Source organism: Stegodyphus dumicola, chromosome 4 (assembly GCF_044657685.1).
Source record: "Stegodyphus dumicola isolate Sdum_Otavi_A_Nest chromosome 4, ASM4465768v1".
In the NCBI taxonomy this organism is placed as follows: Eukaryota; Metazoa; Arthropoda; class Arachnida; order Araneae; family Eresidae; genus Stegodyphus; species Stegodyphus dumicola.
Window position 1 is genome coordinate 3,615,639 of NC_140771.1, and position 18,272 is coordinate 3,633,910.

An 18,272-nucleotide genomic window follows, 5' to 3' on the forward strand; every position below is an offset into this window, starting at 1 on the left:
TTCTTTTATATGTTCTAATTAATTTGAATTTGAAATTGGCTGTAATTCAAAAAATGCTAATAAGCAAATATTATTCTGTCCTATATATTAAACCTAGATTTAGAAAATAATTACTAGAAATTAGTATAAATAATTACTAGAAAATAATTATTAGAAAATAATTACTAAAATAATTACATTACTCTGCTTATGTACAATGAAAAGAGAAATTATTCTGCACACCTGCAAAGTGACCTTTTAAATGTGGGCCAGAGGCCACAGAATATAAATATCAGGGCCTTGATGGGCATGCCAAACATTGTTACCATGGAAAAGTAAATTCAAAAAATTAATTTACTTATCATTAAAAACAGAAGGAAACGGAAGACATTTTAAACAATTAGTGAAACACTGCTTATTCAAATGTGGATGGTTGTAATGATTATGTTTAAATTTAAAAGTTGTTATGAAAGAGACTCAAAAATGGATATTTAATAAACACTTATAGCTCAAAGTTAACAAAGCAATACCCACTTATGAGTTATTATACGTTGTTATAAATGTATAAAATAAATATTTTCTGAAGGTCTCCACCAAAATCAAGACTAACTGTAGCTATGCTGCACATGTCATTGTCCCACTCGTACATAGATACACAGATCTGGTAAAAGAGAAACAGATATGTGCTGCTGTTGTGGTATACAGGGTAAACTCGGCCTTTACCTACACGACAGTCACATAATGACAAGGCTATACCTGTCAAAACTATCAACAAGTAATGAATAAAAATGGTGCAAGTTGCTCCCTGACAATCATGGAGCTCTAAATAGAGCAATACAGATAATTAAATACATAAATGATAAGAGTTGTAACACCTTTCAAGACTAAAAAGACTATAAACATTAATGACTGTGAAGATTGCAAACACCAATTCTGTAATAACAGTAACAGCTAATATTATAATTCTGAGTTCTGTTCAAAATTCATATGTAAAAAAGATACATCCTTCATATTTTTTCTTCCCAAACTATAACTCTTAAAACATTTTAAATATCTGTAAAATGAGGTTTTCAAGATTTGTAAAATTCCAATGTCTATAGGTTTCAGTCTCACGTATTATATACGGAACTGCATCTTCAATTATTATTGTAATTCTACTAATACGCAGAAATTAATGGCTGATTGTCCTATCAGCCTTTATGTTGTGGTTGGCTAGGCAGTAGATAATTTCCCACTGGCTGGGCATAATGGCTTGAAACAAAATAGTATGTAAGCTGGCCAGTAGTGCCAACAAAAAAATGTTATAAATGTTATACTTGTCAAAAGCCTGTCTATTTGACCAAAAGTTATGCATAGATTGCAACATTAATGAACAAGGAGTGAACATTTGAGTTTTTTTTCAGTTAGGCATCTGCCATGCATTACATATTTTTCATAGCTAGTACATATTTATATTAACTTCATATTTCAAATTTTCTTAATTTTGTTCATATGTTATCATGCAAAATTTAGTACTCTTTGTTTCTGAATTAAAAAAATGTATAAAAGAAATTAATAAAAAACTTTTATTTGTTAATAGCCATCATTATAACAATATTCTGAAACTGCATTTTTAATAATATTCATTCTAATTTTATTGCACTTGAAAAAAGGAGAAAAATACTGCACAACACCAGAAGTATAATTAATTTCTAATGACAACTAAGTTTTTGAATGCATAAAATAATTAAATAATAACTAACAAGATTATTACAAGTAAATTCTCTCTCTGAAAATAATGATAAAAAAATTAGCAATTAACTTTAACAGTTTTTAGTAGCAATTTAATTTAACAGAATCAACTGAGATAAAACCAAATATACTGTTTTTATATTGCATGTTCCAATATATTAATTCCAATATAATCCTCTTTATGTCATATACATGAAATTCATTGAACTATTTTTGTTTAATACATAATTAAATATGCTTGCTATAAATATGATCAAAGAAACTAATGAAAATTGAAACTTTTAATGATATGAAATCACATGCTGGCTTTACATAAGACTAACTGGTGAGGATACTTAACAAAAATAAAAGCTTTATGACAATTTTTGCAAACAATTATACCAATTTTTGCAAATTTTAACCATAACATATTTCCCTCCCTGAAAACATTTTTAGCAAATACCTGCAATGGAGTCTTAGATAGAAATGACTGAACACTAGGCACTTCAGAAGATGGAGATAAATCCTTTAGTTCACGCTCTAGTCTTTTAACATGGTTTTCTAATGTGAAAACTTTCCCAGAGCTGATATAAACCTAAAAATTCCAGAAGTAAAATTATAATGACACTAGTGCTAAATATATAAAAGCAATGCATACATTTAATTAAATCCATAAACACCTAATACCAATTTATTAACAAAGTTAAATAACAGAATCATAACATACTTTTTTTGACAGACATATATTTTTGGCACTTTTCTTAGGGTGGCTGTAACATTGGACTTACCCTATTTTAGTTGCTAAAACGCACACAAGTTATATTTTCAACTGAGATTTTTTTTAGAAAGCATTAAAAATCCTTTAAAACGTAAATAACAGCAGACTTGGAGAAGCTCATACTATGACATTATGCTGCTCTTTCAGAGTCAGCAGCCAGCCCTAACACAATTACTACAACTTCCAAATTATGCAAATTGTTTATATGTTACCAATGGTTCATCAAATGTTGTAGCAGCAAATCTGAACTTGAAGATGTCCCAAGAATCCCAAGATTAGTTCCATTTACTGAAAACACTTTCTGAACTACTCTGAAAGAAGATCTTCACTAAACCAACTGAGCAAATTTTAGAAAGGATAAATGCTGTTTAGTGAGCAGTTAAGTCCACTTTAAATGTACTGGGGAGTTTTAACATGCTGTTGCATGGTAACCCATACATTCAGTGATGATAACAAACTGCAAAGGTCTTCCATGTGTAACTTCATAATTAACCATCATTATAAACAACCATTTTTTTTTAACTGTAAGTACCAGATGATGAGAAATAGTATGTCTATAATAACCCAGTGGGGGGGGGGAATGGCTTTCCACTGGAATTTTCAGTAAATATTCCTGTGACTTGTATTCAATGCAGATGTCTAAAAGAATGCTACTGCAGTGCTTCAAGAAAAGATGAGATATAATTTGGAGTAAGAATGCACTTCCAACCTTAATTCATGGAATTAGGAGTTAGATGTTTTCTCCTTCTGTAGTCATTTGAAGCTGTGATTCTGTAATAAAAAATCGAAGACTTCAGCAAATCACATTTACTTTAATTGAAATACAGTTGACCTAGTGCTCTTTTTGGTAGTAAATATGGTTCCCACAAAAAGAAACAAACATAGTGCAAATGAAAATGCACATTTTCTTTTGCAAAGCAAGGATGTTTGGTGTTGGTGAAAATTCCATATGTGAGGGAAGGGAAAATGAAATCACTGTAATTAATATGCCAAAGAATACATCTGCTTTGCATAAAGGAGTGACAAAATGGCTTTTCCTAGAAAAAAGTATTATGAACTGGGTACTAGAAAAGGGTTACAATAGATTAATGTAACAAGAACCAACATATGTTTATTTGCTTTAAAGTGGGCCAAAAAGAATGCAGATGAAAGTGAAAACTTTAAAGCAACTTTGAATTGGTGTAGTACATTTATGGCATGGAATAATTTAGTTCTACAAGAAAACACAAAAGTTTTGCAAAGGCTTTTGAAAGATGTGGGTAATAAACTGATTAGTTTCAAGGAGTATGCTATTGATGATTTCAAGGAGTATGCTATTGATATTGTCACATTTTGAAAATATGGATTAAAATCCAGTAATGTTTGATATGATAGGAAATAAAACAATTGATGTGCAATGAACAAAAATGGTCCACATAAAAACAACAGGTCACGAAAGATCTCACTTCACCGTAGTGCTTTCCTGCTTAGTGGACGGTTCAAAATTAAAATTCATGGTTATTTTTAAAAGAACAATGATGCCAAACCATAATTTCTCAAACAGTGTTTTCATTCATGTTCACGAGAAAGGATAGATGGATGAAAATGGTGTCAAACTGAGGATAAGAAATATTTGGCAAAAGAATCCAGAAAGTCTTTTAGTCTGGGACGAGTTCAGATCTCATCTTAAGGATAACATGAAGAAATTACTGAAAGAGTGTTATACAGACATGGCAGTTATTTCCGGCATATTAGCGCCTTTAGATGTGTATCAATAAACCATTCGAAGAAAATTTAAAATGACAGTGGAATACATGGATGATAGAAGGTAGCGGGGCAAAGAAAAAAAAAAAAAGGATTTACAAAAGGGAAGCCAGATGTATCATGTCAGTTTAGAAATAGTGTATGAATGGATAATGAAAGCATGGACTAAAATTAAACCTCACATAATTCAAAAGCCATTTAAAAAGTGCAGTATATCTAATAATCTAGATGGAATGGAAGATGATTATCTATTTACAGATCAAAGTAACAGTGATTGTGAAGATGAAACAGAATTTGATGATGTGCCTGAAGATAGAAGAGAAGACAAATATGGAGAACTTTTCACGTTATCCGATAATGAAAATTTTAAAGTTCATAAGGTATATCATTTTTTTTTTAAATGAACAGCATTTACATATATATAAAAATATTTTTTTTAATGCTCATTCCTTATTTTTGAACCAATCATTTTATACCTTATGTATCATGCAAATCTATAAATTCTGGTCTTATTTTTTTTTTATTCAAAGTGTGTGTTATACACAGGAATATATGGTAATTAATAACTAACTACAAATTTAAAACATTATAGCATAAAACCAGTGGATGAATACAGAGGGGGGGGGAATCTCTTTATATCATATCAGGTATGATCCCTTCACTTCACTTAAGTGGACACGTGACATATCGACTGGGAAAATGCAACTATTTCGGGACAAAGGTTATTACGGTATAACGTTTCTCAAAATAAACGTATACTCTACACTCTTTTTTTTTTTCATTTGAAATAGACAGCTTGTAGATTATATAAAACACATAAAATGTAAATTTAAAGCTTAATGATTTTAAAAAGCAGTTGTTTAATTTCTCTTGCCTTTGACGAATCTTTTGTGACAGTGTGCTAGTTTGGTACACTTTTCTTAAAAAATACTGCATCAAACTCCTTCAAATTTTGCATGAATTTAAGAATAAGCAATATTTTACATTTTACTTAAAAGGAAAAATATTAAAAATAAATTAGTAAAATGTTTTGAAAATTATAGAAAAAATGGTATTAAATTTTGAATATCCAAAACTAATGATCATAAATTTTATATCCTGCATAGTTTCAAAGAAATAGTTAAGATATACAACTGGAAATTTTAAACCTTCTAGGCTGAATTGTTTTCAAGAAAAGTGTGCCGAAAGTTTAAAAAAAAACACGTTTTGAGAAAAACTGAAAAAACAATTTAAACATTAATAATTTATAAAAAAAATTATTTTAACATTTTTCTGCATAATCATCTTGAACTGCCATTTCTATATCTAGTTGTTTTTGTTTTATTAACTTATGTTTCTTTCTGGCCATTTTATAAAGCTTTTGGTAAGAGAGATGGGCCTCACGAATTCTATCGCAATCTATTTTCGCAAAAACTTTGCCGTATAAAACCCTACTTGTATTCCCAATAATTCCATTATTTATTGCGGCTTTGTACACTATCATTAAATAATATTACCGCATCTAATAAACCTAATATTAATGTGATAACACTAAAAAAAAAGTTTTTGGTATGCGTGTGAAGATGCAATTATTAAAACCTTCATTTGGATTTTGAGTTGTTTTTGTTCACTTGTCAGACATACAGCAGCGCAAGGAGCACATGTTGTTGACAACAGCATTGAGCACACCTCATATTTCGGGTGTTTCCATGCCACACGGACACTATTCATTTACAAACACCGATGCCTTCTACGAAATTCGAACCCGGGCCCTTCGGCATTGCAGTCAGGGTCGCTAACCACTACACAGGTTGAGCGGTGGATTTTGACTTCTTCCATGAATGCAATTTGACAGTACTTTTTTTGTCAGAGAGACTTCTAAAGATTTATTCTCAGCTAATAAAACAAGTTCTAACAAAGAACGTTTATGAACATACATTTTACCAGCTGATATGGCTTTATTGTTGCCACACCAGACATCTGTCCCTTCTCAACTGGTGGGCTTGCTACTACTTGTTTAAATTTTTTAATGAAAGATTTCGGTCTTAAAATTTCTAAACATGGATAAATTATATATTTTTGGAATCCTCTCAGGCTACTTTATTTTTTAGCCCAAAATTGGAAATTTTTATGTCATATGCCCCCTTAAACTTGAGCAAGTACGTGGCAGATGAAAAACAAAATTATATCAACAGCAATGAAATAAAAGGCTAAAAATTATAAAAAGAAGACTCATGATGTCTTGCATTAGTAGTGTTGAAATAATAAGCTAAAAATTAAAAACTGGGATATTTGGTGATCTGCAAGATAAGATATGATGAAAAACCAGAAGAGTTGGCAGCTATAAATTATTAGTGATGCTAACTTTTTAATTTATTTAGTTGAAATCACAATATTTTTAGATACTTAAAAAAAAAAAAAAAAACTACATATAGCAATTACAAGATAGAAATATAATGTCAATTAATGGTTATTAATGAGAGGAAAAAGACAGAAATTTAGACATGTTTTTTTAAAAAAACTCACCTTTTCTTCAAAAGAATTCAGTGCTTCTTCGGAAAGTGCATCAAAGCCGTCATCATTTATAGAACACATAGATTTTGATTTTTTCACAGGATATATATTTCCACCTTGAATCTCATAATCTTTGTTTACATAATAATCCCTTTTATAAAGTTCACTATCTATTGATTTCGGACCACAGTTTAGCTTATTCATGGCAGATTCTGAAGTTTCTGATGAAACAGACAGTTTACGCTCAAATTCTTCAAATGATGAAATGGGTTCCTTTAAAATAGCTTTTTTTGAATAACTAAGTCTTTTTGATATATTTTCTGCACTGTAAGGATTATTTTTTAAAGGAATAGCATTCAGCCATTTTTTGTGTTCTCGCTCAGCAATTGTGCCTGTTAAAGATAATAAAAATATAATATTAACAAGCAACCAATACATCTGAAGATGTATAAAATGTTAAAGATTACATAATCTTACATACTTCATTAATTTTTAATAAATAAATTTTTAATAACTGGTTATAAAATTCCTATGGATGATGTGCATATGTAAATATGCATATTTGTGAATATTTAATACAAAAACTACCTGACCTCTTGACTCACAATTTTAGATATAGACAAGAAATGAGTTGATAGTGAGGAAAGGGGTCAGCAACTGTTTATGTATCGTTTGCTTCATTTTATTGTTGCAAACAGCGTAAATTTCTTTTGTTTTTCTTCCTTTAGTTTTGAACTTTATGTGTAGCAAAAAGATAATTGATTGATAGAATTATGTTTGCGACAGCCATGTAGAATGGCTTGCTTATTTTGTATCAATTATATGGCATCGCTGACATCTTATTTATAATTAGTGTAATGAAATAAAAGTGAAGAAATACAGTCCATGTGTTATGTATTTATTGTTTGTGAAACATATTAAGTAAAGATCATTATTATTGGTCAAAAGTCTAGCCGGAGAGCTAGTGAAGATAGTGACTGTTCTTAGTGCATTGTAACAATGCAAATATATATATGGTTGGTGAAAAATTACTCCACTTTGTGAGGTAAGTGGATTTTGAACAAAAATTCGTTTATAACTGATTTTAAGAACAATGTTGTAATACAACATAGAAAAGTGTTTAGATTTCATTTTAATAATAGTGTTAAGTGATTTAAGAACAATTTCTGTTTTTGAATTGATCAATTATGACTGAACTTATAACTTTTAAAACAAAAAGAATGGATTTCCACAGGAATGTTACTAATTATGTAAAGAAAATTGAAACTAATTTAACTGCAGATGAAATTAATTTAATAGAACTAGAGGAATGTGCCGAATTATTGAAAAAAAAAAAAAAAAAAAAAAAAAACTGAGTTAAGGAAGCTTGATTCTGAAATCAAAAGTTTAATTACAGATACTAAAGAATTAGAAAACGAAATAGATAATGTTCAGGAGTATACAGATAAAATTTATTTGTGGAAATTTAAAGGTGAAAAATATTAAAAAATCAAAATAGTAAAAGTAATTCTAATAGTGTAATTTCAGAACAGGTTCTTGACAATATTAAATTACCCAAGTTAACATTACCGACTTTTGGTGGTAATATTACAGAATGGATAGCTTTTAAAGATCTTTTCAGTGCTTGTGTAAGAAATAATACAAATTTATCTAATGCTAAAAAATTGCAGTATTTGAAGGTTTCGTTGAAAGGTGAAGCATATCGCATTACTCAAACCTTTCAAATTTCGGATTGTAATTTTGAAATAGCATGGAATCTGTTAGACGAAAGATATTCAAATAAGAGAGAACAAATTAGTGGGAACGTCAGTTAAAATGTAATGAGATTCCAAAACTTACTACTTTAATTAAATTCCTAAAAAACTATGCAAGAACACTTCAAAATAGCAAATCAACAAGGTACCTAAATCTGTGTTTCAAAATAAGAATAATGTTCTGGTTGCTACTTTGGGTTGTGGTTATTGTAAAGAAGATCATAGTTTAGCCAAATGTTCGAAATTTCTAAATTTATCGGTTCAACAAAGGATAGAATTTGTAAAATCTAATCATTACTGTTTTAATTGTTTATCTAATATGCACTTGCTCAAAAAATGCAAGAGGTTTAAATACATGTCAACATTGCTTTAAGAAGCATCACAGTATTTTGCAGATTGTAAATAATTCAAAGAATAAAACTCAGTTAAACAGTATATCTCCGCCTACACAATCTATCCCTAAAAGAGATGAATTTACGAGTCCTAAGGATGTTTCAGCCACAGTTTGTGCCTCTCATTATAATTCGAATGCAAAAAGTAATCAAACCAGTCACATTTTATTGTGTACTGCTTTAATAAAAGTTTAAAATTCTGAACAACAATTTGTGTAGATGTTTATGTGACACTGGATGTCAGAGATCATTTATTTCAAGGGATTGTGTGAAGAAATTAGGATTACGAGTGAAAGATAATTCCATTTCTGTATCATGTCTAGGAGAATTTAATACAACAAGTAATGGGGAAGTCGATTTAGTATTCACTTCTCATTTTAAAAGAGATATTCACATCAGCGTTTGTACTGGACAAGGTGACAGATAACATTCCCTATGTATCTTTGCCATCAATCATCTTCGATAACTTCAGTGATTTACAATTAGCTGATCCATTATTTTACAAGTCACAACCAGTTGACATTTTATTTGAAGTAAATCTATTTCTGCATTTAATGACAGGGGAAATTGTCAAACGTGGTCCTGATCTACCATTTGCTCTAAATTCGAGGTTGGGATGGATAATTTCGGGTACTACAAATTTTGAGCCAGTACATGTAAATCATTTGAATACAAACACAGATGAGTTAGTAAATTCTTTCTGGGAGTTAGAAAAGTTTCAAAATGTACAACCTTTAACAAATGAAGAAAAACTTTGTGAAGAACATTTTAAAAACTCGCATTTTAGAGACACATCAGGTCGTTATTCAGTTGCATTACCATTATTCAGTTGCATTCAAACATAATAGAGATATTCTAGGTGACTCCTGTGAAATGGCGCACAGAAGATTTCAATACTTGGAGAAGAGGCTGTTATCTATGAAAGAAATTTACAACCAGTATATTCAGTTTATGAAAGAGTACTTTTCACTAGAACACGTAGAATTAGTGCCAGACACAGATTATGAATTAGAGAATAAACACTATTATATCCCACATCACTTCATGTTGAAGGACTCTAGCTTAACAACAAAATTGAGAGTTGTTTTCGATGCGAGTGCTAAAACAACCACAGATGTTTCTTTAAATGATACGTTAATGATAGGCCCAAAAATACAAGATGATTTAATTTGTATTTTACTAAGATTTAGACTTCATAACATTGCAATAACCGCTGATATTAAAATGATGTACAAAAAGATAAAGGTTCATGAAAAAGATAGAGATTTTCAGAGAATATTATGGAGAGATAGCCCGTATAAACAAATACAAGTTTGTTGTTTGAAAACAGTTACATATGGAACTGCAGCTGCTCCATATCTTGCAACCAAAGTTTTGAGTCAGTTAGTGATTGATGAAGGATTGAACTTTCCAAAGGCAAAGAATATAGTTTTAAGAGATTTTTATGTTGATGATATGTTAACTGGTGTAAAAGATAGTTCGGAAGGTATTGCTTTGATAGACGAATTGCAACAACTGCTAAAAAAGGGTGGCTTTGAGCTTCACAAATGGTCGACAAGTGAACCGCCATTGTTAAAAACCTCTGGCTTAACAAACACAAATAGTGACAATATTCATCGTGTAATAGAAGACAAAACATTGAAAGTTCTGGGATTGGAATGGCATCCGGACAATGATAAATTCAAATGTAATGTCGGTGTAATAGAGTATCTAAGTGTTCCAACTGAAAGGATTATTTTGTCATTTGTAGCAAAGCTATTCGATCCATTGGGGTGGATAGCTCCGTTTGTAATTCTCGCTAAAATGATCCTTCAGCAATTGCGGAAATTACAATTATCATGGGATGATCCTGTAACAGAAGAGACTGATCAAAATTGGTGAAATCTATGTAGAGAAGTTAAACTTTTGAATTCTATAAATATACCTCGGAAAATTCTGCTACCTGATTATTTTCGATGTGAACTTCACGGATTTTGTGATGCATCTGAAACGGGTTATGCAGCAGTTATTTATATCAAAACTTGCAATAACTCTGACATTAATGTTAAACTTGTAACAGCTAAAACTCATGTAGCACCATTAAAATCTATTACGATTCCAAGACTGGAATTATGTGCAGCAGTGTTATTGGCACGCTTGATTCAGTCTGTAAAAGCTGCATTAGTTATAAATTTTGATTTAGTGCAAGCTTGGAGTGATCCTAAAAAATGGCATGTATTCGTATCCAATAGAGTTTCTGAAATACAATCCATCTTACCACCTGAGAACTGGAGTCATGTTGATGGAAAAGAAAATCCAGCTGATTGTGCTTCACGTGGGTTATTTTCTGCAGAACTATTATCTCATCAATTGTGGTGGAATGGTTCTTCTTGGTTAAAGTGCAGTGAGATTGACTTGCCTAAAAATATTCTTATAGATGAAGAGGCATTACCAGATGCACGTAAAACAGTCTCATTTGTAGTTTCTGAACCTCTACCTCTCTTTCTACTAAACTTGCTATTATATCAAATACATCTTCATTTCCAAAGTTGCAACACATATTTGCTTGGATATTAAGATTCATATTGAATTCTAAAGTAGCATATCTAGAAAGAAATACGTCTTTTTTATCTAGTAATGAAATTTGAGCTGCAACTTTTTGTATTGTCCGAATAATACAGCAATTTCACTTTTTTAAGGAAATTCAATGTTTGGAGTTGGGAAAGGACTTACCTACAAACAGCAACCTCCTTAGCTTGTGTCCAATTTTAGATGACAACAAAGCGTTACGTGTAGGAGGAAGACTGAAAAATGCACAACTATCAGAAAATGAAAAACATCCAATTTTATTACCTTCAAAACACAATCTGACAGAAATCATAATCAGACACTTTCATGTAAAATATCTGCATGCAGCACCAGAACTTCTTCTATCTTTAATTAGACAGCAATTTTGGATCATAGCTGCTAGATCTGCTATCCAAAAAGTAGTAAGACCTTGTATCATGTGTTGCAAACTTAGAGCTAAAACTGCAAGTCAAATAATGGCTGATCTACCGGAATCTAGAGTAACACAATCGCGACCATTTCATCGAACTGGAATAGATTTTTCTGGACCGTTCATGATTAATCATCGTGCAGGACGTGGACAAAAATCACTTAAATGTTACGTATGCTTATTTGTGTGTTTTGTAATCAAAGCAGTACATCTTGAAGTGGTAGAAGATTTGTCAACAAAGGCATTTTTAAGTGCATTGACACGATTTATTGAAAGAAGAGGGAAACCATTTGAGATTTACAGTGACTGAGGTACTAACTTTAAAGGTGCAGACAAAGAAATCAGAAAATGTTTTTTGCAATGTAAGCAAAATCAAGAAATTCACAAATGTTTGTCTTTAGAGGAAATAAAATGGATATTCAACCCGCCATCATCTCCACATTTTGGTAGACTATGGGAATCGGCAGTAAAGTCAATGAAATTACATCTAAAATGGTGATACTGTGCTGACCTATCCGGAATTTCAGACCTTGATAGCGCATGTTGAGGCTTGTCTCAACTCTAGGCCATTGTGTCCAACATCGGCTGATCCAAATGATTTAACTGCATTAACACCTGCTCATTTCCTAATAGGAACGTCTTTAACTGCCATACCTGAACCAGACCTAAATTATAGCTCCTTCAATCACCTTGACAGATGACATGTGAAACAGTTTATTTTTCAGCACTTCTGGAAAAGATGGAGTCGAGAATACCTGTCTCAGCTTCAGCAAAGACCTAAATGGTAAAAAAGTCAAAATAATTTAGAAGTCAATGACTTAGTCCTCATCAAAGAAGACAATCTTCTGCCTCTTAAATGGAGGTTAGGGAGAATAATTGCTGTTCATCCAGGCTCAGATCATAGAGTTAGAGTTGTTAAAACTGGTCATGGTGTCATAAAACGACCAGTCGTGAAATTGTGTCCTCTTCCTATTCAGACTAAAAACTATGAACTGCTTCGCATATAATATTTTGTATTATTTTTCTTATGTTTATCTTTTATTATAGACTAAGAAGTTTCAAAATGCTCCAACTGTTGAAATCTCCTGGGATTTCAACGAGGGCCAGGATGTTTATGTGAGCATCGTTTGCTTCATTTTATTGTTGCAAACAGCGTAAATTTCTTTTGTTTTTCTTCTTTTGGTTTTGATTGATTGATAGAATTATGTTTGTGACAGCCATGTCACAAAATTCTCTTCAGAATTGATTTTAAAGCAGTTTTATAATTTTTTTTGGAGGAAAAGAGTCTTTTATTCTGTCCTTACGTACAGATATCGTGCAAAAACATCGTTAAATTGCATTTGAAAGCGGTCAAAATGGATATTTTCGTTGAAATATGCTGCCTGAAACTTTTTGCGATTACAATACTTCCTTTTTACTTCGTACAAGGAAGTAAAAAAGACTACTTCCAGGTTAAAGTATTAAATAAATCCTTAGAATGTATAACAGTCAGGATCTGATTACCACTTAGGCACCAAGTGTTAGGGAAACCCCCACATTTTTCTACATTTCTGCAAATTCCTGTTTTTTCCTTATAAAGGAAAAAAGTGTAGGTGTTCAGGTCCTCTAAAATCACCAAGGGTTCCAGGCTAGCTTAATCAGGTATTGCACATGGTACAATATCTGATTAAGTACACCATGACTATCTTATCAGAGAAAACATTTAACAGGAACTAGATTTGCATTCATTTTCCATGCAGGGGGTGGGGAGAATAACGTGCTTTTAAGCAACACTTGTTCGACCTGGCTTTTAACCCTAATGAATTTATGAGTCACAAGAAAATGGGCCAGTTTCTCTTAGAAAATATGTCATGTAAGGGGATCCCTTCTTTTTGCAATAATTGAATAAACATATAAATGACACTTTTAAGTCGCAAAGTATTATTATTTAGCATTATCAAATAAATAAAAGTTTAACAGCATTAAAAATGAGTATCTTATATGATTGGCTCACTTTTGAAACAAAAATATTTTAACTCTCAGCACTTTTAAGTCATACAGCATTATTATTTAATGTAAGTTAAATAAGAATTTAACAGAACTAAAAATAATATTTTACATGCTTTGATAGATTTTTCAAAAATACTATAAACATTTAAAATCTCAGAAAAACTTAAAGAAAGTAAAATAAATATTTGTCATTCATTACATGGCATGAATGACTTAAAATTCAAGATAAAATTTCTTATTAAATCTTCAGCAAAACTAACAAATATAATATGCAAAATGCATCATAATAATTTTTACTATTTCTTTTTCTACAATTGATTTATTACCTGGTCGAGGAGGAGTACTTATGCACACATTTTCAACCTGAAAAATTTTACAAAATAAATTTTAATAAAAAAAATGCTAAGAAATACAAATAAAAATACATACATAATAAAAAAAATGCTAAGAAATACAAAAATAAATCATACTCTGAAAAATTTCACATTACAGTTTTGAGAAGTTCACCATTTTCAAAGTTTCAATAATAATAATAATAATAATAAGTATTTAAAAATTTTACAAACATAAAAATCATAAGTTTTTAAAGAACTGTAATTATGTGATTTTTTATATTTTTAATGCAATACAATTTTACACGTTGATTACTGTTAAATTGCTGAAGAATATAGTAATTTCAGTTTAAAATTATTTCAAGTGTTAAAATGATATCTGCACATCAAAATCAAATGGCAGTTTATTTTTAATTGATTTTGCATTTATTTACTTATTTTGAAATTTTATCAGTAGACATCAAGGTGTTAATCTATAGTTTCATGTTTTTAGATAATAGTTAAAAAAAAAAAAAAAAAAAAAAAAAAAAATTCAGTTTTTAGTTTTTAGTTAAGTATAAAATATAAGCATCTTATTGTGAATTTACTGTTTATAAAAATTCAGGTACAACAAAATATACAAATGATTATCTACAGTTTGTTACATGTACAAATATATTGGGTGATCCCAAAGTAACATAAAAAGTAAAAATTCAACTATTTGAATACAGTAGTATGGTATGATTTTCACAGAAAGACATAAGATTTTTTAATAATGAAAATATTCATCCCTTTTCTACCACTAAACAACTCAAGAGGGCTTCCGGCTTACTAGTATTTCAAGTACCCCCTGCTATCCAAACACTATACGCTCCTATATGTTCATGCCATCTCTGGAATTCAAAGCTGGGTGCTCTGACATGGTAAACAGCACTGTTAACCCTATAACAATCAGGGCAGCAGCACTTATGCAGCAGTTAACAACGATGCTAGAATTACAAGTGTTCAATGCGATAACCATTATTCATGTGAATGTTCATTAGACAAGGCATGACATTCTGTGCATCATCTGAAAGGGTTCAGCTATAATTCTGTGACATGGTGGCAAATAATTTCTGTCAATGGGGACAACTTTTGTACACCTGTGATTTGAAGTAAAAATGTAATTATTGTGAGAATAAAATTTTTCAATTAAAAGGGAGGTAAATCTGTGCATTTATATGAAAAATGAATCATGCTATCCTCTAAACTTTTCAAATTTTTAAATCCTCTGTTACTTTTAAAATAACTTGTTTTCTACATTTTAAAAACAGTTTTATTAAATAAAGTGTTTCACAAAATATACTAAACATGATAAAGAGTTTAATATTTGTTTGTAGGATACATTATTCTATGTGCCCTATTAAATATTTCATGCACATAATTATTCCCAAATCTAATAATATTAAAATCCTATTATTTTATTAAAAAAATTTCTTAACAGCAAAAACATTTGTTGCTATATTTAACAAGTTAACTAGAAACGACAACTTCTTTATATGCAAAGCTCACATTTTATTTATATTAAAAAATTAAACATACCAAAGGAGAATATGATTCAGCTTGTTTTTCTTCACATGGATGACTAAGATGTTCCTCTTCACATGGAAGACTTGGTTCATGTTCTGTACCTAATTCTTTTGATGCAACTGCATTACCTAAGTTTACTATTTTCTCACTTTTTGATTCTAAAAATAAATAATTATAAACATACGATTATGCATGCATTAACAGGTTAAGATACATACACACATTTAGAACTTAAAGCATGAATTACACAGACAAATAAAATAAAATCTAAGCTTAGAGAAGCACCTGACACGTTAGTTACCAACCTGTAATACATGTTACCCCTGGGGTTAAGTGATAGCTTAGTCTGAGCTATGCTAAAAAATTATCAGTAATAGTGAAAAATATCACGGTGTTATAATAAATATTAATAAAAATGTTTGTAAAATTTCATTTTGGTAGTGGATAAAAAAGAAAAAAATTCAGTTATTTCCAATGTGACTGTTTTTTTACCCAAAATGTGTTCAAAAGCATGCAAGTAATAATAAGTTGTAACTAGCCCTATCTACACCTCACATATTAATGGATTCTTTACACACTGTATCTAGTCCCCTTCCCTACTCTGTCAGTGTACCATATATGGTGATTGGCAGCTGTAAAGTGTTGTTCATGCAAAATTATTAAATACTTAAAAAGATCTTCACACAGAACAGAAACTACTGGTAGATAATAGTTCTGATTATCACCTGCACCAAACACATTCCTAGAGAACACACATTTCAGCTAGGCTCAGTTTTTCACAATGATGAATGGTTTATAAAAACTTGCATAACTATCTAATGTTTTTTCAAAAATAAATAAACTCGGTCCAGAACCGCCAAACAGTTCAATAAATGTTTTCAAACCATCTGACAAAACTGATTCTCTGCTCAAAAGCCTAGATTTTTTAAAATCATGTACTTAAAAAAAGTTAAGATTAAAATGTTTGAGACATATTACACAGTCTCGTCAGAAACTTAAGTTTCAAATTTTAAATGAAGTCAAAGAAAAACATAAATAACTTATTTAAAAGACCATTAAGGGTTGTTCAAACATTGCTTGCCCAGTTGAAATGGGAAGTACAATTGTATTTCAAATCCTTTTAATGAAGATTGAGAAAGCCTCAAAATTTATCATTCTCTGAAAAAGACCAACATTTTTTTATACTTTTATTCGTTATAGCTTAAATAGGATAATTGCAGAACATTCTGATCCTGATGTAGTAGTAGTAAGCCATAGTATAAACATTTGTAATGAAAATGCCAAGTCTTGCTTTAGGAGGATTTTTAAAACACAGACAGAAACAAATCACAGCATGGGAAATGACTAAACGCGCTTTCTGCAGAAAAATTTTAAAGTATGGAAGACAACTGGTTTTATGCAAATTATAATTAAAGTGCAGGAGACGACAAAACTCGTTTTCTACAAATAACCAGTAGGTTATTGTTATCAGTGGGTTTTTTAGTGACACAGTGATGTTTTACAATAATTTAATTTTTTTCATCTTTTCTGTAAATTACTAAAAATGGACTGCTAGAAAATAGAGCAGGGGTGGCCAAACTTCATAACAATATGAGCTGCATGTTAGGATTTAGGAAATTTCAAGAGCCAAAACTAGATTTTTTAAAGAAAAGCCACAGTTTCACATTTACATCTTTAACTTTTAAAAAGAATATGCATAGTCTATGAATAAAACTTATTATACACTCAAAGATTTATACATTTAATCTTATAAATCCCATTATATTTTAACTTCAAGATTATGGAAATGCTAGACCTCCTAAACATTTTATAACTGCTTGATTAAAACTTGCCCCTAATTACAGGAATTAATATATTCAAGATTAATACTCAAAATAATACTGAAGGTTTTAAAGTCAAACTAGCAACAAATATATTAAATACATTGGTGATTTAGAATTGTACTTATAATTACAGAGTTGACATAAACTTCAGAAACTAAGTTAATGAAAATTAAATTCAATAATAATAAAAAAACTTTAATTTCGACAATCAAAACAAATGATTCCACTTTTTTATAATAAATTACACCATACTAAAAGGGGAAAAAAATACTATATTAACTAACAGGTACAAACCATTTACTTGGCACTCTACATTTAGCTGTGATTCAAGAAACTGAACGTCAGGCAGTTCACTTATTTCAGTATCAGGACTAGGATCAATGACAGCTGGAGTTAATGACTTAGATGTAGCTTCATTGTACAATTTACTACTCAGTTCAAAATTTTCATTTTCTAATTTTAAATCATCAGGATCACTAGAAAATTCTAGTGAACCTGCAGAATGTGTCTCTGACAACTCAGAAGAAAACTCATCAGATTCACTAAAATGAAATGAAATATTTTAAAAATACAATAACAATCATGTTTTAATAATATTAAAAAATACACTTGAAATTTGCAAATAATATGAAGTTTAGCACTTGATTTATCTTATCTTACAAAGCTAAAGATTTTTTTAACTACTTTACAGAGGTAGATATGAAATTAATAACAGTTTGACTAGATTATGACAAGTTACTTTAAAAATGTGCTC

General features: G+C 30.3%; 1 protein-coding gene across 2 annotated transcripts in view; it reads right to left on the reverse strand.

The window, feature by feature from the left end:
- Positions 1-18,272, reverse strand: part of LOC118185518 (uncharacterized) — a 65,108-nt gene that overhangs the window by 16,614 nt on the left and 30,222 nt on the right. For both annotated transcript variants that reach the window (XM_085814480.1, XM_085814479.1), the window contains exons 14-18: positions 17,813-18,060; positions 15,708-15,853; positions 14,142-14,178; positions 6,716-7,095; positions 2,153-2,284 (exon numbers count right to left, since the gene is read on the reverse strand). In XM_085814480.1, coding sequence (XP_085670606.1) covers positions 2,153-2,284; positions 6,716-7,095; positions 14,142-14,178; positions 15,708-15,853; positions 17,813-18,060 — 943 coding nt within the window. The remainder of the gene's footprint in view (positions 1-2,152; positions 2,285-6,715; positions 7,096-14,141; positions 14,179-15,707; positions 15,854-17,812; positions 18,061-18,272) is intronic.